The following is a 26,318-nucleotide window of genomic DNA, read 5'->3' as shown; positions in this document are numbered from 1 at the left end:
ATTTATTTGCATTGAGATATAAAAATTATAAATACAGTTAATGTAAAACAGTATCTGATAAAAGAGCACTTACACAGTTAATCTGTCCACATAAGTTGACCAAGACTGAGACTTTGGCCCAGTGAAAATGATCTGATATCAACAAATAGCTTGAAGATCCACTGCTAATTAGCGTAACTGTCAAGCAATGCTCTCATGTTTTTGAGAACAGAGTAAAATCATCTTGAATTGGAAATCAGCATTCAACCTTCAAGACCTTCAAGTCACAAACACAGTGCTGTTTCTTTCACATTGTCCTAATCAGAAAAAAATAATCAGATTACTATCAGACTTCTTAGTATTTCCGGATGAGTAAAAGTAAGGCAGAACCACCAAAGAACTCAGCAGAGCACAACTTGAGAACACTGCCTGCTCATCAGGCCAGGGACAAGATCTGGAAGTACATGAAGGCACCAAGGATATTCATGATATCAGTTCTCTTCACTGACTGATGTGCTGATGAGATCTCTCTGAATACAATGGCTCTCCAGCTAATACAGAATTGGTTTTTAAGATTGGGCTTCCAGCATTTTGTAGAGTTGGTCCTCCCAGCAACAGTTCTTGATTTATAACTAAATACAAAGTTTGCAAATGATTACTGTTATTTGTTTGTGTTTTTTTTTTTTTTTCCCTGGGCAAATTGAATCCTATGAAGTTATTTTCTGTTCTATTTTGAAAGATCAAGTGATACCTGCTACAGCAAAGATTCTGGAGACCAAAAAACAGTAAGTCTGCTTCTTAGGAGCATGAAATAGAGCTCATCTGCTGATAATAGCAACATGTAAAACTAAAGAACGCTGTTTCATGTCTTAATGGAAGATACAGTTTTCCAGAGTCATTGTGGATATGCATAGTAGCCATGGAAGTGGCAAGCTATTAGCTGTTCTGCTTTAGTCCACAGCAGATGTGTGCACTATGAGGCTCGCACATCAGCGTGTAGCAATTCACTGATAAATCAAAGCTGTATGAATCAAGAAATGTCCCATGCTGTAACTTACAGTCTCCAAATTGTACAATCCAGCATTTAAATGGGAACACGGGAAAGAAACATTATACAGCCCCATGATACTTTTTTAAACTTAACTGATACCTTTGAAAACATCAGTAATCTCCTCTTGAGGTATCTTACTCTTACAGGCAGATTCAAATTATTTACATGAAACCTACTACAAAGTGTCCTAATTTGTGATAATCTCACATTGAACAAAAAAAAAAAAAAATGAAATCAGTTACATCTTGCTCCTTCCTAAAAAAGTGTAGAAAATTTTACAAATAAAGGACGAATTAAAGGTATTTCTGATCATCATAAGGTCTAGATTCAGATGTTCAGTCAAAACACTGCTTTTCAGGAGCAGTACAATACTACTTTCAGCCAAAGTCATGTTCCATTGTCTATTCAGTCTTATATTTCACATAGTTAAAAATAAGAGATACACCAATGGATATAATTTTGCCAAATTAAAAAGGAGCAATTCTTCATTTGTTAAAAAGTATATCAAGGGACATGGAGCAGTTAGGACAATGAAAGGGAAATGGACTATCAGGTTAAACAGAGATTCATTCTGCAAAGTAAGAGAAACATGTTTTATTAGAGCAGGGTCTCAGTCCAGTTCTGTGTTCATTGACCACTACCTGCAGTTGCACATAGGCTTAACCTGAGCCCTTTTCTCTTTCACTGCTCTTAGCAGGCTGCAAAATGCTGCATAGGGCAAGACAGAATATATGCCATAACTACTCTTTTTTCTTAATTAATATGACCAGAAACTCAAAGTAATATCAGTAGCATCATCTCCAGGGGCACTGCTGAAGATTCAAGGTACATGAATACTAAACCATTATTTTTCTAATCCTAGCTGCAATGGGTTTCAAATAGTGAAACAAATTCCTTGCCTCTTCAAGCAGCAACTGATGCAAAGATTCTGAAAGCAAAATCTATTCTGACAACAAAAACATCACCTGTGTTCCTTGTTCTTCCACAAAGTCTCCAGAGATCATTCAGTCTTGAGATAGTCTCCTAAGATGGTCTATTGTTAAATACCAAAATGCTCTCAGGACTCCTATCTACTTTCCAATAAGCTTACAAAAGTTTGTCTTCCAGTATCCTTCCACCCCTAACATGCTTTTCATTATTTCACCTGGAATTCTAACAAGATACAGAGATGGGAGTGAGTTCCATGTCTCAAGTCCGCTGTTTCTCATTCACAGGCCAATTTACTGTCAAAGCTGGAGAGTCCAATAGCAAAAGCCTGAAGAGCACAGAGAGGATAGTTATAGTCCAGAGTGAAAACGTCTTCTGCTACACGACCGAACTGCATCACAATGTAGTCAGCTGGGGAGAAAAAGAGAGACCAGCAATTTTTAGGGGTAAGCAGAGAAAATAAACAGAAAGTTTAAAAGTCTGTCAGTCCCAAATATATACAGTTGGCGTATCCATCCTTTCTCACCAAATGGGCTTTAAAATCTGTTGTCTGTAGTGACTGTGGCATTCTAGAGATACCTTCCTTCTAAGAACCAAGGTTCAAGCCACTCTCTCACTGCATTGAAGGTGTCACATTAACTCTTTCTTTTCCCTGCAAGAGGCTTGCAGTTCCTCTCTCTCCTTTTCACACTGCTATTGAGACCAGTCTCTCTGCATCACCCCCAAAAAAGTCAAGTCTTTTATAGTTTTCTTGACAGAAGTCCCCAGTAATTCTGAGCTAACTTCCTTCACCCAGTTTCCCTTCTCCAGGAAGGGTGTTCTATTCCTCCAAAACCTCGTGAAATATACTGTTTTTCCTGTTTAAATGACCCCCCCCCCTCTCCACCTGACTCTTACGGTCATTGTCATGGACAATCTGGAAGTTCTTCACTGAGGCCTGAGTGACTCTCCCATGGAAATTCAAAACATAGGACTGAGTGTCATCATTCCAGACTGGAGCCTTGTTGTGCAACTCAATGAGGTTCTCTAAATCTTTAGTTTGCCATTTTGACAGAAGACTCTCATTTTCCTATTTAGAAGAAAGAAACATTTTATCAGATTCTGAATGACTCTGCTTTTGAGCACTGCTGCTCTCATATGTGCATTCTGTGACTTCAGTGTCATTTCCTACTAAATGAAATAATGGCTCTTAAACTCAGTCCTTCTGAAGGTATCCTGCAAGTAACAAGAAAATACTTTCCAAGCACTCCTTTCTACTCTATAAACTATTACCATATCTCTACCCAAACAAGAAAAAAGTGAGACAATGCACATGGACAGAAGAGACAGCAATTCACACATCACAGATGACTGCCATCCTGCTAGCAGGAACCTCCTTTTTGAGATTCATATGGTTTCTGTGATCCTGTTTATTTGTAAGCTTCTATTTTCAATATTCTAAACTTCAAAACAAAGTAATGCAAAATCAACTACATAGTGTTAACTGCATATGCCTTGTGGTGTTTCAGTGTAAAGTCCAAAGGCTGAAGGAGATGTAAGTATGATGTAAGTAGGTTAAGTGTCACCCTACATTGTCTAATAAAAGGTGCACAATATGAAAAACATACAGAGAAATAAAAATTAAAAGATGCAAAAAGGAGACAAGATAGTACAGTAAGACTGAGAAAGAATTACTTACAAGGAACTGGAAACCATAGTGAGACAAGACATATGATTTTATTTTAGAAGCTATGCAACAAAAAACATAATTTGAAATAATATAAGCTAAAATTCACAAGAAAAAGAATCCAAGAAGTTTAAGTCATTTAACAGGAAGGAGGTGATCAGAAAGCAATATTTTCCAACTGAAGTGCTTTAGTATTGCACACAAAAAAAATAGGTTATTCTAAAAATCCATTATTTTCCTTGAAGTAAAGCTTATCAGGGACTTGGACTAGACGACCTTTAAGTGTCTCTTGAAACTCAAACGATTCTATCATTATAAACTTTGGAACAGCTTTATGTTTCAGCCTTGGCCACAGTCACTATGCTTGCCTGCTAACAACGCAGTAGGTATAAACGGTGATAAAAATACAATAAGGGCCTTTGATGGAAAGGGGTTGTACACACAACAGCAACAAGACAGAGTAGCCATTTGCAATAGCTAAGTAAGTAACATTTAGGCTGCCTAAAAGACAAGAATACAAACAGAACTCAGAAACTTACAAGTGACGTAAAAGAATAAATTCATCACCTTTGAGTAACACTGTTGCTGCCCATTAGACCCAGTAACAGCCACGGCCATGACCAACCACTCTCTATTGAGAATGATTGTCAGTAACACCCACACTTCCATGAGAAAGTTTTAACTCCGTAACTCACATTTTGTGGCTGGACTGGAATTCGCTTATGATTCATATTCATTCCTGGAATGATCACAGACATTCTTCTGGGACCTTTGAATCCTAACACATTGGTTTCCTGAAATACAAGACACTATTTTCAGGAATGGATATACTCCATCACATAGAATGAAAGACAGCAAAGCTGAACTTGAATTCACACTTACGTTATTTTCAGAGATTTGCTGGCTATAACTGTGCTAGCTGGATATCACAAGAATGTTCCTGAAGAATGACTGGCATTTTTCTTTAGGTTCTGTTACTTGTATCTACAAGTAGACATACTATTTTCTCTCATTTTTATTATTTTATAAATGATTAAGAATAGAACTAGAAGGCAATGTAGTCATCATCCATTCAAGCCTCAATCTTAAAACAAATAGATTTTTCCAGAGTACTGCATGATTCTGCTCCATGTAGAGTTAGTACAGAAAGCAAAGGAAAGAAGTCTTTCTTGGTATTCTTAAACCACTTATTTAATAATGTCAACCAAAATCCACTGGTCTGAAGTGATCTGTACCCATGTCAGCACTTTTCTAAGACAATTTTTTAAAATCACTGAAGTGATACAACTTCTCCTGATGTGCTAGTGCATTTTAACAGATGAAGAATAAAGGTCTTCAGAGTTGCAATCTCTTATTTCATCTTAAAAGATCTAGGAACATAATTGAAAACAAGAGCACTGATTTTATTCATATATGAACTTCATAAACTTCATGTACATGAAAAGTACTGATACATAAAGTCAGCTTTTCATATATCTGCTATACTCATTTTAAAACCTTGCTCTGTACAGTTAGGTACTGTATACAAAGGAAAGATCTGCTGATATTTCTCTGAACAGTTTAGTACTGGAATTATCAATTTTTTCCCCCTAAGTGCCACTAAGATCAATAGCAAAAAAAAAATTGAAGTAGGCTTCAGGCTAATGAACCGTTAAATTTCTGCTACTTTACCCATGATAAAAGACAAAAACTTCTACTTGACTGACATGGATTTTGTGAAGTATCTCAGATTTTCCTCAGGATTGCAGTATAACAATTTTTGGTCAAGTAACAAGCTCATAAGAACATTAATTTGAGTCTGTCTCCCTCTGACATTAATGAAAAAATAATCAAACTCATAAGAAATTATATTTGAGGTTTCTGACCTTTATCTTATCTGGTGGAAATCTGTTCTAAAGTTTAACGGAGCAGGCTGCAGGCAGCATCATTTTGTGAGCCCTGTCTCCTTAGTAATCAGCCTAAAAACTAGAAGGGGGCAAAAGGGAAGAGGCACTACTTACATAATAAATAGCTGCGAGTTCTTGTCGTGTATGAGCCTTTTCCACTTGACCTTGTGCCTTGATTGGGCTAACTCCATGGTCATAGACTGTAAATTTAGTTCCCATGAGGTTTGACCTAATGTCAGGTTATAGAAAGACATACAGAAAGAAAGAGGCATCAGTAGAAATTTTTATTATCTTCCAAAAGCATGTGTGCATGACAAAAGTTAGGCTTCTCCAGTCATCTCAGTAAGGAGTTTCAGTAAAGAGCCCCTTGTAAAACTGGGTACGTAACCTGTCCTAAAAAGCACTGAGCCAGAACTCCTTCTCCAAATCATCACTTGGAATGGTAACTGAATAAAGGTAACCTATTTGAATACAGTAAGCTAGAAGTGACAAATTGATTCTCTCTGAATAGAGAGTAGATTGCTATCCATAACTCCAACTAAACAAATATGTAAATTCCATCTATCCCACTGCAGATGTAAATTTCTGTAGTTTTTATCTACTGTTCTCACCTGAGTTTTCCAATGAAACTCTCCCCTTCCCGGGATAAATCAGTTGGGTCAACTGATATGACATAATTGGACGTTTTGCTCTTTTTTCGTTTTCTACCTGCAAGAAGAAACATCTGGAAATACAAAACTTTTATCAAGACTGGAGTTTTGGAAGAACGCAGAGGCACTGCTATCTAGACTGCTACCTCTCCATTTCCCATATCAACTCCCATTTTTGTTCTGAACTGTTATTACTGTTTTGCTAATTTTGACCTCTCCCACAAGTACACAACCTGAAATCCTGTTCTTCCAATTAAATTATTTAGCAGTTTAGATTAAAGGCAATTGTCTTTTCCCGTTTCTCTCTCTTTTCATCTGGAACAGCTCAGTCTCCCTGCTTTTCTTTAACTCTGACATTTTATAACTTTTTAATTTAATCTTTTTTTGTATTTTGGCTTCTAAACTTGCGGCCACCTTCCTTAGTGTCTTGGCCAGGTATAAGTTTCCCTCCTCCACATGTCTCTCCTCTGCTTCTGGTTTCTTACTGATTTATGCAGTGTTCTTCATTACACTAAAATGTTATGTCTAGGAATACAACAGCCAAGACACTGTACACTGCTTTCAATACCTTTCTGTTGTTATCCTTTTCCAGATGCATGTAATAAGCAGGGAAGAGGCCCCGATCCATTCCCTTCTTATCTCTAGTGACTCGACACTTGACTGTAATACCACGGGGCGCAGGGCGCAATGCAAATTCCTCCAAGTTCTCTACTTCTCCCAGAACCACCTGAGGGGATGGACTACAGGAAGCACCTATTTCCTATAGGAAGAACCATCATATTAGAAAACCAACATCAGACCAGAGACTTCAGTGTTCCCCACAAAAAGGAAATCTGTTGAAACAGATGTCCCAAGAACATATTTGAGAAAAGAAAGTTGAATGATAAAACATCTGTGTTTCTCTGAAGAAAGTGGATAAAAACTTTTTTACTCTAGCTCTCCCAGGGAAGAAGAGAAAATAAACCTGTTAACCAGAGTGAATTACTAGGAATGGGAAAACAGGTTGAGACACTGCAAACATTCTAAACAAAATGCTTCTCTGCTTCTAGAACTTCAAACCCTGTGGCAAATAAGGCAGCATGATATGCTGGATGGATGCTGCAGTAAGACAGACTGGTGTTCTCTGGCTGAAAAGATCACTAAGCTTACATTGGTTCAAAAAAGCAGCAGAAATGGAGTAGGATGGTAGTGCTGGAGATACATACAGTTAGGATGCATGTTATGGTAACCAAAGGAACTGGAATACTAGCAGAAATCTCATATCAGATATTAAACTCAATTTTTAGAGGAAGCTAGTCTGGCATGGCCTGGTGCCAGCGCTAAGAGCACAGCCATGACATCGGGCTGGGACAGATGTCAACATGCTGCTAGGCAGGGCAGCGAGGAAGGCTCACTCAACTCAGAGTCCTGGGCCCTCGGATAGGAGGGAGGGAGCCCAGTGCCCACTGCCCTGAGTTGGGTGCTTCTCAGTCCTTCCCTTAAGAGAAGAGGAAAACACGGGCCAGCACCTCCCAAACTTTCATTTGTGGAATCCAAGGCAGTGGCACAGAGCTGCATTAGGTAAGGGTCAAGTTGGGTGTTTGGTTTGGTTCTTCTCTGAGAGGGTCCTTGATCATGGAACAGGCTTCCGAGGGTAGTGGTCAAGGTGCCAAGCTGCTAGAATTCAGTATTGTCCAATGACTGCTTGGACAATCAGACACAGGGTTTGAATTTTGGGTGGTTCTGTGGGGAGCCAGAAGTTGGAATCTGTGATCCCTATGGGTCCCTTACAGCTCAAAATGCTCTGTGATTCTGTGAAACCCTGTAGACTGCAAAATTTGGAGTATCCCTCCTTCATCTTGGCAATGAATGAGTTTGCTTGTTTATCCCTACAGTATAAAATCTGAGTGAGTACACATACAATTCCTCATGAGGAATTGTCAAGTCATCTCCAGCAGCTGTCAACCACACCTCAGTTTTTTGATTTATTAGCAACTAGATCTCTTGTACTACTCACTGGCTAATGTAGCACAGTACACACACAGCCTCCTCACAAATACACTCAGTTGGGTCACCTGAATATTAGCATGGACTTCCAGGATCCAGGATCTCTGGGGCCTTTTATCCTCTCTATTTACTCCTTGTTTTCTTATGCTTGCTGTCTCGTGACTCAACTTGATCCTCTTCCCTTGTGTCCCTCTCTCTAGCACCTCACAGTAAGCTTTATACAATCCCAGAGTTTTCCCCACTCCATCCCAAAATTCTGTTCCCCCTTGCATCCCGTCCCATGCAACCTCTAATAGAGGTAGCAATCCCTCTTAGTTTGTATGGCATTTCAAAGCTTCTCTGAATTATCTTGCAGATTTTGAACTGGAGACAATGATCTAATCTTTCTTCTTTGAGCATCACAGGAGCAGCTGATTCAGAGCGTTTCCCTGTTCATGGATTAGGTTACTTGGGTCATATGTTTCTTCACCCATCATTGATCCTTTGATGACTACAAGGTTTTTCTATTAATTAGATGTTCTTCTGTTAGATTATCTGACAATATTGTCCTCTGACTTCAAGGACTAAAAATAACTGCAAATACAGCATTTTAACACACTGCTGAAGGGGTTAGTAGTAAAATCAATAACATGCCCAGTTCTCATCAGAAACTCATTTCAAAACACCTACTGCAAAGGATTTCTCAGTGGTTGCAGAACTAGGCCTCTCAGATTCAGGATGTGGTGACTGAGATGCTGGTCTCTTACTTACATCTTCCTCTTCTTCTGTTTCTTCCTCATCAAAATTTAAACTACTTGAAATTCCTGTCAGAACACAGAGTCAAGCAGATAACCTCTAAAAGAAAGTATCATGAGTCTATGGCATCACTAATTCATATATAACCTTTATGTAACTTTTTTTTTTTTCAAATTGCTGATTTTTTTTCTTTGCTATATTACTTTCTAAGCATTGTAATTCTGATTATATTACGTATATGTACAATTAATGAATATACCGATGTTATGGTATTGGTATAGCAGCATACAATTAACAAATATAGAGATTTTAAGGTATAACAGAGAACTTGGCTATGACATTATTACACCAAAGCAAGAAACAGAAATGATAGATACACTCATCCATAACCTGAGCTCACAAAGGAAACTCCAGTAGAGTAGATCTCCAGAAGAGATCCTTCCCCACTGGCAGTCAGCTCTTAAATGGGTCTAGGAGAGGTGCAGCCAGGCTCCACCTCTTCCTGCAGCACAGGTGAAGGCAATTCACCTGTGCTCCCATGGCTGACTCATTGCTCACCTCAGGTGATTAATCAGAGGTTCAGGCCATGATTCAGCAGCCCCATACAGTATATAATACTGATAGCAGTAGAAACATTTTACAGCTGTCAACTTGTGGCTGATAAAGCTTTCATTAATACGTATTTTACCAAGCAATATACTATATCATAAATTAAATTTTGCTTATTTTTATATGCAAAAAAACAACAATTTCTCCGTAGTTCAAAAACAAAAAAGGCAATCCAACTCTGTATTGGTAGGTAAAACCTACCCTGTAGTTTACATTCCTCATCATTTCCTCTTAGTGTTATTGAAATGGACAATTTGTTAGTTAGAGCTTCTCCTGTTTTATATCATCAGTACATCAGCAGCAATAACTCATCAAGTCTCAAATACTACTACTGATTTGATTGTCCCAGGGTATATTTAATCTTAATCACAGCTGTATAGAGGTGATGTGGATAAATAAAATATCCATATGTATCATTGTTTGGTGTTTCCTCTCTACATGAAGTTACGTTGTTTGGTTCTGTGATTCCATTCTTTAATTTTGCTGTAGAATGGAAAAGTACATAATGCACTATAGAAAATTAATAGGCTTAGTCTGCTATAGCCAAATTATTTTCTGTGAATCAATTTTACAACAATGTTCTAATATAGGGGGCACTGCTGGGTATTCTTTATCTCAGATAAAACAGAAAATCATCTTAACAATCTGTCTGTAAACTTCTCAAAGCATGCTTTAAAGAGGAAAGGTGTTAACCCTAATACTCCAGTCAATTTCATCATTCACAGTTTATGTTTTACCTTCACTAATTTCTGCTGAAGTTTCTGGATATTCTCTCCTGCTTCTTTCCCTAAATCTTCTGTGATGTTGCTATTCGTACGTAAACAGCTGTTGGACGTGACAAATGAACAGAACTATTCCTATACATAGCAGTATTTATGAAGAATACTGGAAAAATTCTGGGATGCATGCTCTTCTAATAAAACAAGCTGCTTACTGTACTAAGCGCTACAAACTATTTTGTTTAGGCTACGTTCAACAAAATGCCTTCCTATAGTACTAACAGCCACATAAGTCACTCAGCAACAGAGATGGACACTCCCATGGGAAAGTACTCTGTGGGATACAGCCTTTGACTCAAGAAGAACATCTCTCTTATTAGACTATCAACAGTTAAATCATAGCATTAGTGGTTTAAGAGGGTTCTATTTTTGTAAAAATATTCAAGTATCATATCCAGATATATAGTATCTGGAATTAAAATGCCCTGAATTTTAACAAAACGTGAAACGCAGAGTTGTGTCACTAACTTATTTGAAAAGGCCAAGTAATTATACATTTGTATCCGCTTAATAACAGAAGAAGAAACTGCAAATCTGCATTTGTGCATTCTGTACAATCTACTAGTTCTCCATGAAAGCCCTACAAACACTTGTTTCGATATTTCTTAATTTTCTATTTATTTTTAATGCTACAGAAAAAAAAAAAGATTACAAGCAAAGGAATCCTAAAAAAACACATCTGCCCATTATCAACACTTACCTCGTTTTTGTAAGATTTCTTGCAGATCTGCATTGCCTAATGTTTCTGTTAGAGTGTGTCCATTGTTTTCCTCATCTGCATTTTCTGCTGTTATGGAAGATCCAACAGAGAAAGTTTGAAGTTTGGTTCCTAAATCTTCTACTTCTGATTTCAAAGAAACTGGTCCACGAATGCCTGCAAGCCAAAATGAAACAAACTGTAAAAGTTTCATTTTTACAGTTGAAGATATATCCCAGAATGGTTGTTCTTTTCATCCTTTCTTACTTAAGCACGCCTTTAAAGTATTACATATTCTTGTTGAATTCAACTTTTGTCAAGCTAGGCCTTACTGTGATACAGATCTCTTGTTACTTCCAACGCTACATATATCAGTTTCCCCTTTTATAAATATGGCGATTGCTTTTATTTTTTTCCAATGGCTAGAGCAATTAAGATGTGTGATATTTGCCATGCAAGTTGTTATGTGTAACTTTATTTATGGGCAACTATTTTTTTTCTCCTGCTCCAACCTTCAAACTCTTTGTTTACAAGAAATGATGTTAAATGAGTGTTCTATAGTAAACATCACAAAGCAACTTGTTAAGAATATCCAAAGGCATTGGCCAAACAAATAGTAAATTCATGCCTGCCTTAGTTTCAGTAGAAATGAGATTTCCAGGTTTAAACACGTAAACAGCATGCACTGCATTTTGTAATTGGGCAAGATCTCTTGATGTCATGGTCTGGCATAATAAAAGAGCTGCTCTGAAAGTGCAGCCTCCTATTTTATTACATTGGCAAATGACATCAAAGACAAACACTGGTGGTATGGCAGTAGAGAATGAACCTTCCCATTAATATTCCATTATCGTGGCATATGTTGCTGTGTGACAGCCTGACAAAATGGCATCTGACACAGAACTGCGTGTGAAAAGCAAAGGTGGAATTGAATTTCTCTGTGTGGAAAAAATCATACCCATTGACATTCATCAACATTTCCTGACTGTTTATAGACTGAACAGTGGATGTTAGCACAGGGAGGCGATGCGTGGTGCATTTCAGCAGTGGTGACAGCAATAGTAGATTACCTCCTCTGGTGCAAATGTTCATTTTATTTTTTATTTTTACAAGTACTGAATGCAGGCTCTTGCTCACTGGAGATCAAAATGCACAGCTAATGGGAGTGAGTATGCTGAAAATTAATGTTTTGTAGCTCAGAATTTGCTCTATCAAATAGTGTTATGGTGTTCTTCCTATCTGTTGTAGCTTACATGGAAATAAATAGGAGGTATTACTTTCAGGTAACCTACATATTATAAACATGTTTGTGTAGTGCACAGTGTTACCTTTCCACTACTTTTCATCTTAAAACTGCATTGCTTTATCTAGTCAGACTTCTGACATGATTAAAGAAGCTTCAGAACTGTGGAAGCTAGTGGAATAGTTAGTTTTCTCTTTTCTTTCCTGTAGTTTTGGTAATAATGAAGTTTCCTAACTACCTAACTATATTTTTTACTCTCTTCAAGTTTTCTTTTACCAGATTTCCCCCATTTAATTTTAAATACATAAATGCTATCATCCACATCAACACTTTCCTCCTAAGATTGTGAAAGACATCTAGATAACAAAAAAACACCAAACATTTAAAAGAAAGGATCTCAGGGGACATCATAGCTCCAAACACACATGGAATCATAGAACGGAATCATAGAATGGCCTAGGTTGAAAAGGACCATAATGATTATCTAGTTTCAACCCCCCTGCTATATGCAGGGTCGCCATCCACCAGGCTGCCCAGAGCCAAGTTTTCCAACTAGATAACTCTGGTTTGTTTGTTTATTCCAAATTTTACTCTACAAATTAAGTTCCTATTAACCTAACAGTGGCACTACAACATTCTGTATTAGTATGCATCTCAAAGTCTATTTGCTATTACTTTCTTGATAGGCTGACAGGATCTTAGCTCTCATAAACTACTTCCTGACATTTCTGCTACAATGTAGGAGTTTAATCGTTACTCTTTTTTCCATCCTATGACATGCAAGTCTTTAAAGCTCTCACTAATGCATTTCTTTTCACTCTCAACAAAATTGCTGCTATTTTTCTGTAATGTCTCCAGACCACGGGAGGGTTTGGCTCCCTGATCACATCATGTTTGTTCCTTTCTGGATCCCTATAACTTGCTTGTCATGTTTCTGTTGTCTCCCAGAAGGCCATAGCAAAAAAAAAAAAAAAAAGAAAAAAAAGAAGAAGATAAAAACAGCCAGAATCTAATCTGGTATTCACAAGCCCTTTGTTTTGATTATTTATGATTTAGTCATATTCAATTTTGAAATAGAGCATACCATGATACCATGAAGAACAGTAAAGGCTATCAAATGGGACTATCCTTTTTTTTTATCCTACTGCTTCAGAAAACGCTCTGACTCTTAGGGATTTGCAACTCCCTACCAATGCAAAAGTTCGTAACCCATTTCTACAGTTCTTTTTACCCTAACAAAAGGGAGAGATTACTCTAAAGCAGATGAAGATTCTCAGCTGTCACAAAATTGAAGGTGAGAATTTTTACTTTTTTATACACTTCAATATTTCTCTGTCATTTTATACTGCAGTTCTATTGGTGTACATAAGAAGGTTTGTGATCCGTCTAGTTTATGGCTTGACCACTGTCACAGCAATACAGGTGACCATCTATGACATAAAATGCATGCAGTGGCATGCTGGCAGAACGCTGTTACAATCAGTTACTTACCATGTAACACAACAATATTGTGGAAAGTGGTAGGAGTTTCTACTAAAGGAGTCTGTTCCTCACATCCTTTGGGCTTTGACCTGTGCAGCTTTGCCTCAGGATTTGGCTGCACCATCAGGGGATCAAGACGTTTCTTCTTCTGCTTTTTCTCTAGAAGAGCTCTCTGTGAAATAAAAGAAAAAGCATGAAATAAGGGTAAGTAACCACATCTGCCAGAGAGCCAGCACCTCAGCCGCTGATGAGGATTTCCAATCAACCTAAATAAAGTGCTCCTGTTATCACTCACAGAAATCGTAGGCAGAGATGTTGCAGTGTCTGGAGAGATACGCTGCTTTTGGTTCTCCACTGATGGGAGACCAATCCTGAGACCATCAACAGATAATTTTAACTCCTCTTCTCCAGACAAAATTGCAGTAAACCTTAATATAAACAGCCAAATTCAGTAGTCACTTAGAATCAACTGTGGAACATTTTATAAAGTATATGTTATAAATGTAGCATGTACTGCAAACTTTATTACTCCATTCATTATACTGAAGCTGACAGAGCAAACCAACCAGCTCACAAGGACTCTCCACTCCTTCCAATGTAGTTACAATTAAATTACTCAACATTTTGTCTCCTAGGACAACTTCCCAAGCATGAAGAGAATGTATATTCTTTTCCTCATTGGTTTGTACAGTTAAACTAAATTTATATCAAAAGAACTATCACCAACATAGGTGTCAGAATAAAAGTTCCCTTCCTGTTGATTACATGGCAGTTAAGTCTTTCATTGTATTAGCATACCATTTCTAATCATCTTTCATTGGGGCTCACTCTGTCACTGCTGCCACAACATTTATAACATTTTTACTTTATATAACAGTAAAAGCAGTTCAAGATTTGCAAAGGACATGGTCTTTGTGACAAAGGCCACAATCTCACAAGAGGATACAACTCAGAAGAGACAGCTCCCAGAAACTAATGTTAAGAGATAAGACGGAGGAATAAAAGAAACAAATAAAAATCAGTCATTAAAATAAGACTGATTTAGTAACACAAAAACTGATCAACTTTACAAAATATTTGTATTTAATTCAGGATTGAAAGAAATTCCAGTGTTAGTGTTAAAAACAAAATATTATTTTTCCATCATACAGACACACTTGATGTTCATGATTTCCTACTAAATGTAAACAGAAAGAACTTCCAAACTTAAAGCAAATACAGACACTGCATCATTTTAAAGGCAGCCATGCTTAAATCTTAAAAATTAAGATGATGCATGATGAAGATTTGCAGACCACTTCCCACAGATGCAGATTACCCATGACAGCTTCTTTGGTACCTGAAAAAAAAACCCTGAAACTTCCTCCTGAGGACAAAAATAAACTTGCTTCACCAAATTCTTCTCAGTCTCCAAGGATCCATCAGTACCAATAACTCAATTCACTTGAGATACAAACGATTTTCAAATTCTTTTCTCTCCTGTTAGGATTCTTCTATCTCATGGGATTTTTCCTTTCCTGTTAGGCTTTTTATCTCTGCTTGCAACAGTTTCACAGGCAACCTCTCCTTGAAAAGTTCTAGCACAATTCAGTTCTTGGCCTTTTCTTTATTCTTTATGCTTTTCAGGTACTTTTCTCCAAAATACTTAAATAAGCAAAAACCCACATGATTACACTTTGAAGACTAGACTGCAACACAGGTAGTATTACCTACTGCAGAATTATTTGCAAGGATCATCCTAAAAATACAAAGAATTGCATAGAGATTATCAGATCAGTCTAGAGAAAGGTAAGGTAAATTGAAATTCTTAGAAAATCCTCAGTTATATTTTTTAGTAAACGGACAGATGAAAAATAAACACATCCTAAAAACAGTAAAAAAGTACATAGCTACTGTTAGAACTGGAAGTTGAATATGGAGTCAGTATAGCACATAATGATTTTAAAATTACTTTACTGATTATTCTACAAGATTAGATTTTTTTTAAAGCATATTGGAACATACACTTTATTGCTGGTAGATGTGACAAACATTTTCACAAGAACTTCAAGATAATCAAAGTGATGAACCTTGATAGTGATTTAAACAGGTTTCTCTCTAAAACTTTGCTTATTGAGATGAAGAAAATTTACAAGCTAATGGATGGGATGGTTGGTAGCAGCTCTTTCTCTTTACACAAGGTTGCAAAGCAGTCTTACCTTCAGTGCTGTGCGTCTTTAGACTCATTCCACTAAGGTCAAGTTTAAAAAACATGCTTCCGTCTACTAACCAATTTTTTTCTCCAGCCCTGTGTCATAGTAAAATTTCATGTATAATTACAAAAAATCACACGACACAGGAACATTCAACTCATTAAATAAATAACAGGCACCAGGATTTTGCAAACTCCACGTACTAAGTACAGCACAGAAAAGCATAACTAAAAATAAAGAAATGCTTAAATGATCACAAACCATTAACTCTGGTTCTAGTGAGTTTCCAATAAGCTGTCTAAGAAGCCAAATGCATCAGATGCATATACCATAGCAAAGTAGTCTGGTATTCTTCCTACTACTGCGATGAACAGGAAGATGATACACAACAAGGCTTCAACCACTTCTCTTGAAGGTGCAATTTACTATTTATTACTTGACGTGATCTACCTTAGTAGGCTACAAGGAATGGATTTCTGAGGCATAAGCTCTATTCTTCCAGCTCCTCCTTAGTTCACAATAAGACAGCAGGGATAAATGCTAGTGATGATGGCATTAACAAAACCTAAGTGTCAAGACTAATATCATATTAAATGCAGTCAGAAAGAGCCTTCAGCTTTTACCATCCACAGAGAGGTAGCAGCAGTACAGGTTGAGCTACAGATACCTCAAAAGATACAGGGAAGCACATTCTACTGCTAAAGAAATAAGCACTGTCTGAGAAGTCATCCACTCTCTTCTCAAGGAAAACGAAGTATACTAGACAAAAACTTTGGGGCAGACAGATACAACGCACAGATAGATCTTGACGTCAAGCATCATTATAAACAACACTTAAATGATAGGGTTCAAAATCCATCATAAAGATGGATAAGAGACACATGCCCATGAAACATCAAAGGTTTATTCTAGATTCTCCATGTGGTCAAAGATGCTAAACACAATCCAGCTGTATCTCACAAAAACATTCTGCAATTCTTATCTCAGTTCCTCTAACTGTTTAAGAGAAATTGCTTAAGCATGTATCTGCTACAAACAGTAATGAGTCCATTATGTCTAACTGTGACCTGCTATTGACCTTTAGTGCTTCAGAAAGCATGGTACAAGTGGTGTAAAAGATAAAAGCAGACTTTCAAAGTTAACATTCAAACTTAAATATACAATCCTAAATAAGAGACTGTTAGCATTTCTTACCAAGTATAACCAAGCTACAGTGGAACTGGGGTGTTAAAATATATTTTAATGAAAGTTTCTAGTTGTCAGTTCTGTTGATGTTTGCAATCTCAATCAAATTAAAAAAAAAAAAGGAAAAACAAACAAAAAAGAAACAAACAAACAAAAAAGCCACTACCACAGAAAACTCTGAACCCTGAATCAAATTGTAGAAGTATATGAACTCTATGAATTTACCTCTCAGTTGCTTAACTGGCAGTTGCTCCAAAGGAATTCTGTGACTCTTTGAATTCCATCCAGCCCAGCAGCTTTGTTTTGTTGGAACAGTGATGCATCTCCATGACAATATCTCAAACTGGCATACATTGACCACAGTGCCTAGCAAAAAGAGCCACTTGTTGCTACTGGCTCATAACCCAAGCCAACAGTCCTGAAATGGACATCAAGGTTCATCAACAAGTAGTCAGATTATCCTTCTCATGGGAACTTGTTATTAAATGGCATTTAGCACTATGTTCTCCTTCACAAATTACTTCCAAGACCTTTTTCTCAAGCTAAAGCTTTTCATTATCTTACTGTTTTCTTTTTACAACATGCGTTATTGGAAAGTTTACAGGTAGCTTTTACAAATACAGCCAAGGATATTTTTAACTCCCCAGTTCTTAAGTGTGTTAGGTAAGTGTCCATATATACACGGAGGTCAAGTCAATAATGAATCTGCCTGGATTCAAAGCTATATAAACTCAAACTAGAAATAACAAGTTTTGAGAAAGAGGGCTATTAACTAATGTATCAGTTCCCTGAAAAATATTATGTCTTGACTTAAAGATCCTCAGATGAGACAGAATTTCTAAAAACTGTAATTTCAACACAACTTTATGTTCTACCTTGATGAATTTAATCTATAACATAATACAGTGAATTCTGTTCCATGTGAAATGGACAGATAGATAATTATAATAATCTCACAACTTCTAAGTTTTAGGTAAGCACTTGAATTTTCAGAGGACGGATACTTTATTGATTTGATGAGCAAGTGATCTAAGCATCCAGCAAACAGTACCCAGCTGACTTTAAAAAAAGAGACAAAATCTAATATTAGATAAATGCTTGGCTGCAAATGTGTTGTTCTGTTTTCATTTTTTGTTTGTTTTGCAGGAGACAAAAATAACAGTAAGTAGAAAGAAACTGGATATCTTTTTCAAAAATAGTATTAAACATCTTTTGGTTGCTCAGGGAACCTTTTACTTTGAGACTCAAAATGCTAATTACTTACAGTCTTCCAACATCACTATTCATTCCTGCCTTGCGGTGATTCAATCCCAATGAAATGAGTAAGACATGCAAAAAATAAACGCATAAAAGAAGTCAAACCTACAAGCCATACAAGCTATCTAAGAGAAGTCAGGCAGAACTTTAATGAAAAATGTTAGCAATCAGTTCTGCTTTTATTCTTCAGACCATTTTTAATCACTTCACACCCAGTTCTCAAGCTTCTATGACACTGTGACTTCATCTGCAGCCTTGCATATCACAACTGAAACTGAACAATGTGGCCTAGACTCATGGTTGCTGTATACCTTATGTAGTTCTGAGGAACAAATTACAAAGTAAATGACAACAGGCCAGGTGATCAAGAGAAAAAGCGGGAAGGAAGAAGAAGGGAGAAAAAGAGAAAACAAAGACTTTAACTTCCCTTTCTAAAATAAGATGGCTAATGTTTGTTTTCCTTACATTTTATTTTTGCCAGCTTATGCACAACCACTTACCTGATTCTCTAGTTTCAGCTGTCGTAGTTTCATTCCTTCATCCTCAAAGATGCTGGAAAAGGCAAGAAACAAATAATTATTACTAGAAATTAGTTTGCATCATAAGAAAATATGACAACCACAGACTACAACATAGCTGTCAAGACTTCAAAACAACTGTAAAGCATGATTTCTATCCCATAGGAAGATCAAGTTATAAGGCATTATAAAAGAAACATACCTCATTTTCTGTCACAAACAGGATTCAGTCACTGAATTAAACTGCTCTGAAAATATTTTGTAAGCTAAAAAACTTTCATTACTCATGGACAGATCACAAGCCACTACTGAATTGGGCTTTCAGACAATTTACATATGAAGACTTAATGAAGTTTAAAGCAATTCATCAGTCTCCCTTCATACAATACCAACTCCAAATTAACTCACAATTTTAGGTTTCATCGTGGGTCAACGTTACACTATTTTCTCCTTCTACCAGAACTACTCTAAATATCTGTGAGTATATACAACTATTCAATTCCTGCAGGTATAAGAAATAATTATTTTCCTATTTGTTTTATAGCTAATTTTCATAATAACTCCGTTTTTTGGTTCTAAGATGTGATCCATATAGTCTTCTCTTTCCTTTTAGATGAGAATGAATTATTACAAAAACTGCAATTTAGAGCTGTCAACTCTAAAAACGAGAAAGTTAATTAATTGACATGAACACATACACTCTGCCTATCACAGCTGTGCACTTTCTTCCTACATAGCTTTGATAAAGACCCCTCTTGTAGTGAAAGAACAATACTGAAGGAAGAAGTTATTTAATACAGGAAATGGACAAATCTTATGTATTTTATTGATGGCATGCAGGACTATCCAAAATTTCAATTTAAAAAGGAAATTCACTCTCTGGTCTAGGTGCCAAAATGACCAATGATGAGAAGTCACAAGCTGGCAGATGGTGCTGAATGTAACCCCAAAAAGGAAAACTGAAAAAGGACACAAGGAGAAAGGTAGAGTGAGGTTTCCACAAAACACAAGCCATGAAGTTAACTTCTATTCCTACTTGCCACTAAATTAAAAAATTGAACTCTGTTGAGGAAATACTGGGTACTTTTCAAGTTAAACATTCCAGAATTATATCAAAACAAAAATAAAATGCAAAAACAAACAAACAAAAAAATCTCAAGGCTGAAATACATGCATATGTTTTGTCATTTTCATAGCTAAACGGATGCCCCAACTCAGAGAAATAGGAATATCATGCAGAAGAAAAGAATTAAGAATAATAATAATAAACTGAGATACCTGTGCTATCAAAAAGCATTTGCTACAAATCATGAACAGATTAATAATGAATTTTGTTAGCTAATGCAAAGAGAATAGTAAATTTAATCCAAATCTATCTTTGCAACACCTCTAAGATCAAGTCCAACAGTCAACCCGTCAACACCATGCCCAATAAACCGTGTCCTTCAGTGCTGCAACTATATGTTTCCTGAACACCTCCAAGGGATGGTTATCCCACCACTTCACTGGACAGTCTGTTCCAATCAACATTTGGCCACTGAAATAGTTTTCTTCCTAATATCAAACACAAACCTCCCGTGGTGCAACTTGAGGACATCACCTGAGTACTGCATCTAGTTCTGGGCTCCCCGGTACAAAAAAGACAAGGATCTCCTGGAGAGAGTCCAGCAGAGGGCCACAAAGATGATAAAGAGCCTGGAGCATTTCTCCTATGAGGAAAGGCTGAGCGAACTGGGTCTGTTCAGCCTTGAGAAAAGAAGACACAGAGGGGATCTGGTTATTGTGTATAAATATCTTAACTGTGGGAGTCAAAGAGGCACGGTCAGGCTTTTCTCAGTGGTCTATAGGGACAGGACAAGGGGAAATGACCATAAACTGGAACATAGGAAGCTGCACACCAATATACAAAGGAACTTCTTCACAGTAAGGATGACAGAGCACTGGAACAGGCTGCCCAGGGAGGTTGTGGATTCTCCTCTGGAGACATTCAAGACCTGCCTACCTATGCAGCCTGCTGCAGGGGGCCTGTTTTGCAGGGGGGTTGGACTCAATGATCTCTAGAGGTCCCTTCCAGCCCCTGCAATTCTGTGATTCTGTGATTTCCTCTAGTCCTAGTTACCTGGGAGAAGAGATCAACTCCCATCTTGCTACAACCTCCTTTCAGGTAGTAGAGAGAAATAAGGTTTCCCCTGAACCTCCTCTTCTCCAAAACAATTACAGTTCCCTTCCAGACCCTTCATGAGCTTCTATCTTTCTTTGGACATACTCCAGCTCCATCTCGTAGTGTGGGGCACAAAACTGTACACAGTACTCAAGGTGCAGCCTTACCAGTGCAAAGTACAAGGGGATGTCCCAGTCCCCTAGTCTTCCCTAGTCTCGGTGGCTATGCTAACTCTCACAGAAGATGGGACACCACTGGCCTTCTTGGCCATCTGGGCACACTGCTAGCTCATGCTCAACTGGCTTTCAACTAACACCCCCAGATAATTTTCTTCCATGCAGCTTTCCAGTCACTGTGCCCCAAACCTGTAGCGATGCATGGGGTTACTGTGATCAAAGTGCAGGACTTGGCACTTGATCTTGTTAAAGTTCATACAACTGGCATCAGTCTATCGATATAGCCTATCCAGATCCCTCTGTAGAACCTTCCTACACTCAAGCAGACCAACACATCCTCCCAGCATGGTGTCATCTGGAGCCTTACTGAGGGTGCACCCCTTGACCAAATCATCAATAAAGATATTAAACAGGACTGGCACCAATATTGAACCCTGAAGAACACCACTAGTGACCAGTTGCCAGCTGGATTTAACTCCATTCACCACAACTCTCTGAGCCCAGTTGTCCAACCAGTTTTTTACTAGGGAGACAAACCTTTGCTTCTTAATAGACATTCAAATTGTATTACAGGGTAAATGATACAGGAAAGGTGAAATAGTCACTCAAAAGAATTACCTCCATCTATCTTCAGTTTCAAAACAAGTATTTGTGAAAGCATGAAGCCCTAGAATAAAATTATGGTCTTCTGAATGCAATGGAATATTGTTTGCACTTAAACACTCGAGATTGTAGCATGAACAGGAACATACTAATAAAAACAAAAACAAGAAGTGAAGGATGGAAAAAAGTTTAATTATGGTGAAACAAAGACTAAAGCATATGTTACCCCTTTTTCAGAAACAGCTTAATGCTGTCTTGTTTGACTAGCTGAGCTTGAGTCATCTATGTACCCTCACCACAAAAGTGTCCAACAGCACTGAGGGCTGTGTTTACAAATGACACCAAGTTTGGCAGGACTGCTGATCTGCTCAGGGATAAGAAAACTTTGCAGAGGGATCTAGATAGGTTAGATCAATGAGCTATGTCCAATTGTATGGTGTTCAAGAAGGCTAAATGCTGCGTGCTACACTGGGGTCATAACAATCCCACACAGTGGCAGAAAGCTGCCTAGTAAAAAAAGATCTGGAGCTGCTGGTCAACAGCCATCTGAACATAAGGCAGCAGTGTGCCCAGGTGACTAAAAAGGCCAATAGCTCCTGGCCTTCACTGGAAATAGTATGGCCAACAGGACTAGGCAAGTAATTGCCTTTCTGTATTCAGCAATGGTGAGACTACACCTCAAACACTGTGCTCAGTTTGGGGCCCTCATCACAAGATGGATATTGAGCTGCTTGAGCCTGTGCAAAAAAGAGTAACAAAGCTGATGAAGGGGCTAAAAAACAAGAGTTACAAGGAATGACTGAGGGAACTGGGGCTGTTTAGTTTGGAAGAGGAGGTTGGAGGGGAGATCTTATCACTCCCTAAAACTACTTGAAAGAAGGTTGCTCCAAGTAGGTTGGTGCTCTCTTTTCTCAGTTGACAAGTGACAGGATGCAAGGCAATGGCCTCAAGTTGTGTGTGGGGAAGTTTAGATTGGTTATCAGAGAGAATTTCTTCACAGATAGGGTGCTTAGGCATTGGAAAAAGCAGCCCAGGGAAATGGTGGAGTCCTCATCCCTGGAGGTATTTAAGAGATGTGTGGATGAGGCACTAGGGACATAGTATAGCTGTGGACTTGGAGAAGATGGTTGTAGTGAATGATCTTATGGGTCTTTTCAAACCTAAATGATTCTAAGATTAGGAGTAACACTGTCAGCAAGTCAAGGGAAATGATCCTTTCTCTCTGCATATCACTGGCAAAGTCAGTGCTGTGGCCACTATTGGGCCCCCTGGAAAATATGGAAGTACTGGTGCAAGCCCAGCAAAGGGCCACAAAGCTGTACTGAGTGACTGGAGCATCTCTCATATGAGTTGCAAGAGCTGAGATTGATAAGATCCTCCTGGAACCATCTCTTCTGCAGGTTGAACAAGGTATATAAACACCCTATGAGAAGGCATAAAGAAGATGGAGCCCCTAGTGCCTACTGTCAGAACAAGAGACAATGGGCACAGTTTAAAACATAAAAAATTCTATCAGAACACAAGAAAATGCTTTTCTTGTTTTCTGATTTTTCTGTTGACTGAGGCCAGTCAACACTGGAACAAACTGCATATCGAAGTTGTGGAATGACCTTCTGTGGAGATGCTCAAAAACTGAGTGAACACCACTCTGTGCAACCTGTTCCAACTGACCTATGGAACAGTGGGGTTGAATGAGAACATGATCAGAGGCTCCCTCTAACCTTCACTGCCTCTGTGATTCTGCCTGTTTGAGTTCTGGAGATCACAAAATAAACAGAAATAGTTTAGAGTCCAGGTTTCAGAGGATGACTTAGATAACAATAAACAATACAAGTTGTTACAAGAAAATACAACAGAAACACTAGCCTCACAAAATGGTTAGACTTGGTGGTGCTCCCCAAGTCTGACCAGTCTTCGCCTAGCATTAAAACTTCATTAACTAGGAAAAAACGATAGGTCATTGTTATTGGTGACTCTCTGCTGAAGGGAGCAGTAGAAGGGCAATATGTAGACCAAACCCTCTACACAGGGAGGTCTGCTGCCTCCCGGGAGCCCGGGTTAAGGATATGGGAAACTTCCTTCCCTAGTCCGACCCACTGATTACTATCCTTTGCTGTTGTTTCAGGTTGGTAGTGATGATTTAGGCAGAACTTCCCTAAGGACTCTGAAAAAGGATTTCAGAGCCTTGAGGAGACGGGTAAAGGGTTCAGGAGCACAAGTTGTGTTCTCCTCTATCCCTCCAGCTATAGGAAATAATGAGGGACTCAATATAATGGGCCAACGGATTAATACCTGGCTCAGAGCTTGGTGTGCCCAGCAGGGGTTTGGGTTTTTTGACCTCGGCTCTGTTTACATGAGACTGGGCTGGCTAGCGGCTGATAGCAGTGGCTTCTCCCATCGATCAAGAGGGGTCTTAGGACGGGAGTTGGCTAGGTTCATTCAGAGGACTTTAAACCAGGTACGAAGGGGGGGTGGAGGTGTAACTGGGGTCACTAATACAGAGCCTGAACGTAATGTCCCTGTGCCTGCAGGAGAGGGATGTGCTTGTAAGACCCCATGGTCTTGTGATTTGGTGGAAGAGGAGGGTGACTCACCCCTTTGTAGGAAGAATACGAGGGCAGGTGTGAGGTTGGTGGCTGTGGAAACAACTGAGTGTGTTCATGAGGGTACTAGGGTTACTGCCACTCGCAAGGAGACCAAGCTCAGGTGTCTTTATATTAATGCACGCAGCAAGGGAAATAAACAAGAGGAGCTGGAGGTCATTGCATGTTCGGAAAGTCATGATATAGTTGCCATCACGCAAACGTGGTGGAACGACTACCACAGCTGGAGTGCAGTGATGGAGGGCTACCAGCTTTTCAAAAGAGACAGGCCGGGTAGGAAAGGCAGTGATGTAGCTCTCTATGTTAAAAAAGACTATGAATGTGTGAAAATTAATAATGTTGATGATAGGGTTGAGAGCATATGGATCAGAATAAAAGCAAAGGCCAACAAGATTGATGTTATTGTGGGAGTCTGCTATAGGCCACCCATCCAGGAAGAAGAGGTGGACAAGATGCTTTATAAACAATTGGGTGAGGTCTCTAGGTCACTCCCCCTTGTTCTGGTGGGGGACTTCAACTTCCCAGACATCTGCTGGAACTATAATACAGCTGACAGGAAACAGTCCTGGAGGTTCCTAAAGTGTGTGGGAGATAACTTCCTGACAGCTGGTGAGGGAACCGACGAAGGGAAGCAATATCCTGGACCTGCTGTTTGTTAACAGGGGAGGTCTGGTGGGGGATGTAAAGGTTGGAGGCCGTCTGGGGCAAAGTGATCATCAGATGCTAGGCTTCTCTATCCTTGTTGAACCATGGAGGGGAGTCAGCAGAACTGCCACCTTGTACTTCCGGAGGGCGGACTTCAACCTCTTTAGGACAGTGGTTGAGAGGGTCCCTTGGGAGGTAGTATTGGAGGGCGTGAGATTGCAGGAAGGCTGGGAATATTTTAAGGAAATTGTTCTAAAGGTGCAGGACCTGACCATCCCCATGTCACTGAAGACAAGCAGATGGGCAGGAGGCCGGGCTGGCTGAAAGAGACCTTTATCTGGAACTCAAGAGCAAAAATAAAGCTTATGGTCTCTGGAAGAGTGGGCAAGTTACTTATGAGGATTACAGGTATGTAGTGAAGCTGTGCAGGGAGAAAATTAGAAAAGCCAAAGAGCAGTTAGAAATGAGCTTGGCCACTAAGGTAAACAGTAAATGCTTTTATAAACACATTAATAGCAAAAGGAAGGCTAGGGAGAATCTCCATCCCTTGTTGGATGCCGAGGGCAACCTGGTCACCAAGGATAGGGATAAGGCTGAGGTACTGAATGCCTTCTTTGCCTCAGTCTTTAATAGTAAGAATTGTTACTCCCTGGGAACAGAGCCCCCTGTGCTGGTAGATAGGGATGGGGAACAGAATAAGCCCTTCATGATCCATGACAAGATAGTTTTGGACCTGCTGTGAAAGCTGGATGCTTACAAGTCCATGGGACTAGATGGATTGCATCCTAGAGTGCTGAGGGAGTTAGCAGATGTTGCCAAGCCACTGTCCATCATTTTTCGGCAGTCCTGGCTAACCGGGGATGTCCTAGTGGATTGGGAACTGGCAAATGTGATGCCCATCTTCAAAAAGGGCTGGAAAGATAATTCTGGTAGCTACAGGCCCATCAGTCTCACCTTGGTGCCTGGGAAGGTTATGGAATGAATAATCTCGGGAACGACCACAGACCAATTAAAGGTCAACCAGGGGATCAGGCCCAGTCAGCATGGGTTTACGAATGGTAGATCCTGTCTGACAAACCTGATTTCGTTCTATGACAAGGTGACCCACTTAATGGAGGAGGGTCAAGCTGTCAATGTGGTCTACGTGGACTTCAGTAAGGCCTTTGACACTGTCCCCCATAACACTTGTGGAGAAGCTGGCTGCCCATGGTCTGAATGGGTGTACGCTCCACTGGGTGAAGCACTGGCTGGATGGCAGGGCCCAAAGAGTCATGGTCAATGGAGTTGG

General features: G+C 38.9%; 1 protein-coding gene across 7 annotated transcripts in view; it reads right to left on the bottom strand.

The window, feature by feature from the left end:
* Positions 1-651: 651 nt before the first annotated feature.
* The window catches only part of TULP3 (TUB like protein 3), a 39,058-nt gene continuing 13,391 nt past the window's right edge, over positions 652-26,318 (bottom strand). For 3 of the 7 annotated variants that reach the window (XM_031555584.1, XM_010717222.3, XM_010717229.3), the window contains exons 2-11: positions 18,825-18,876; positions 13,700-13,862; positions 10,969-11,142; positions 8,815-8,948; positions 6,728-6,919; positions 6,121-6,233; positions 5,624-5,738; positions 4,319-4,417; positions 2,855-3,026; positions 652-2,368 (exon numbers count right to left, since the gene is read on the bottom strand). In XM_031555584.1, the coding sequence (XP_031411444.1) occupies positions 2,235-2,368; positions 2,855-3,026; positions 4,319-4,417; positions 5,624-5,738; positions 6,121-6,233; positions 6,728-6,919; positions 8,815-8,948; positions 10,969-11,142; positions 13,700-13,862; positions 18,825-18,857 (1,329 nt within the window). In that variant the 5' untranslated portion in view covers positions 18,858-18,876 and the 3' untranslated portion in view covers positions 652-2,234. Of the gene's footprint in view, positions 2,369-2,854; positions 3,027-4,318; positions 4,418-5,623; positions 5,739-6,120; positions 6,234-6,727; positions 6,920-8,814; positions 8,949-10,968; positions 11,143-13,699; positions 13,863-17,292; positions 17,486-18,331; positions 18,786-18,824; positions 18,877-26,318 lie in introns of those variants that run through there. The other 4 variants (XM_010717237.3, XM_010717241.3, XM_019617701.2 and 1 more) reach the window with 4 other exon arrangements.

Source organism: Meleagris gallopavo, chromosome 1 (genome assembly GCF_000146605.3).
Source record: "Meleagris gallopavo isolate NT-WF06-2002-E0010 breed Aviagen turkey brand Nicholas breeding stock chromosome 1, Turkey_5.1, whole genome shotgun sequence".
In the NCBI taxonomy this organism is placed as follows: Eukaryota; Metazoa; Chordata; class Aves; order Galliformes; family Phasianidae; genus Meleagris; species Meleagris gallopavo.
The sequence above is the reverse complement of the archived record's forward strand: the minus strand, read 5'-3'. Positions and strand labels throughout refer to the sequence as shown.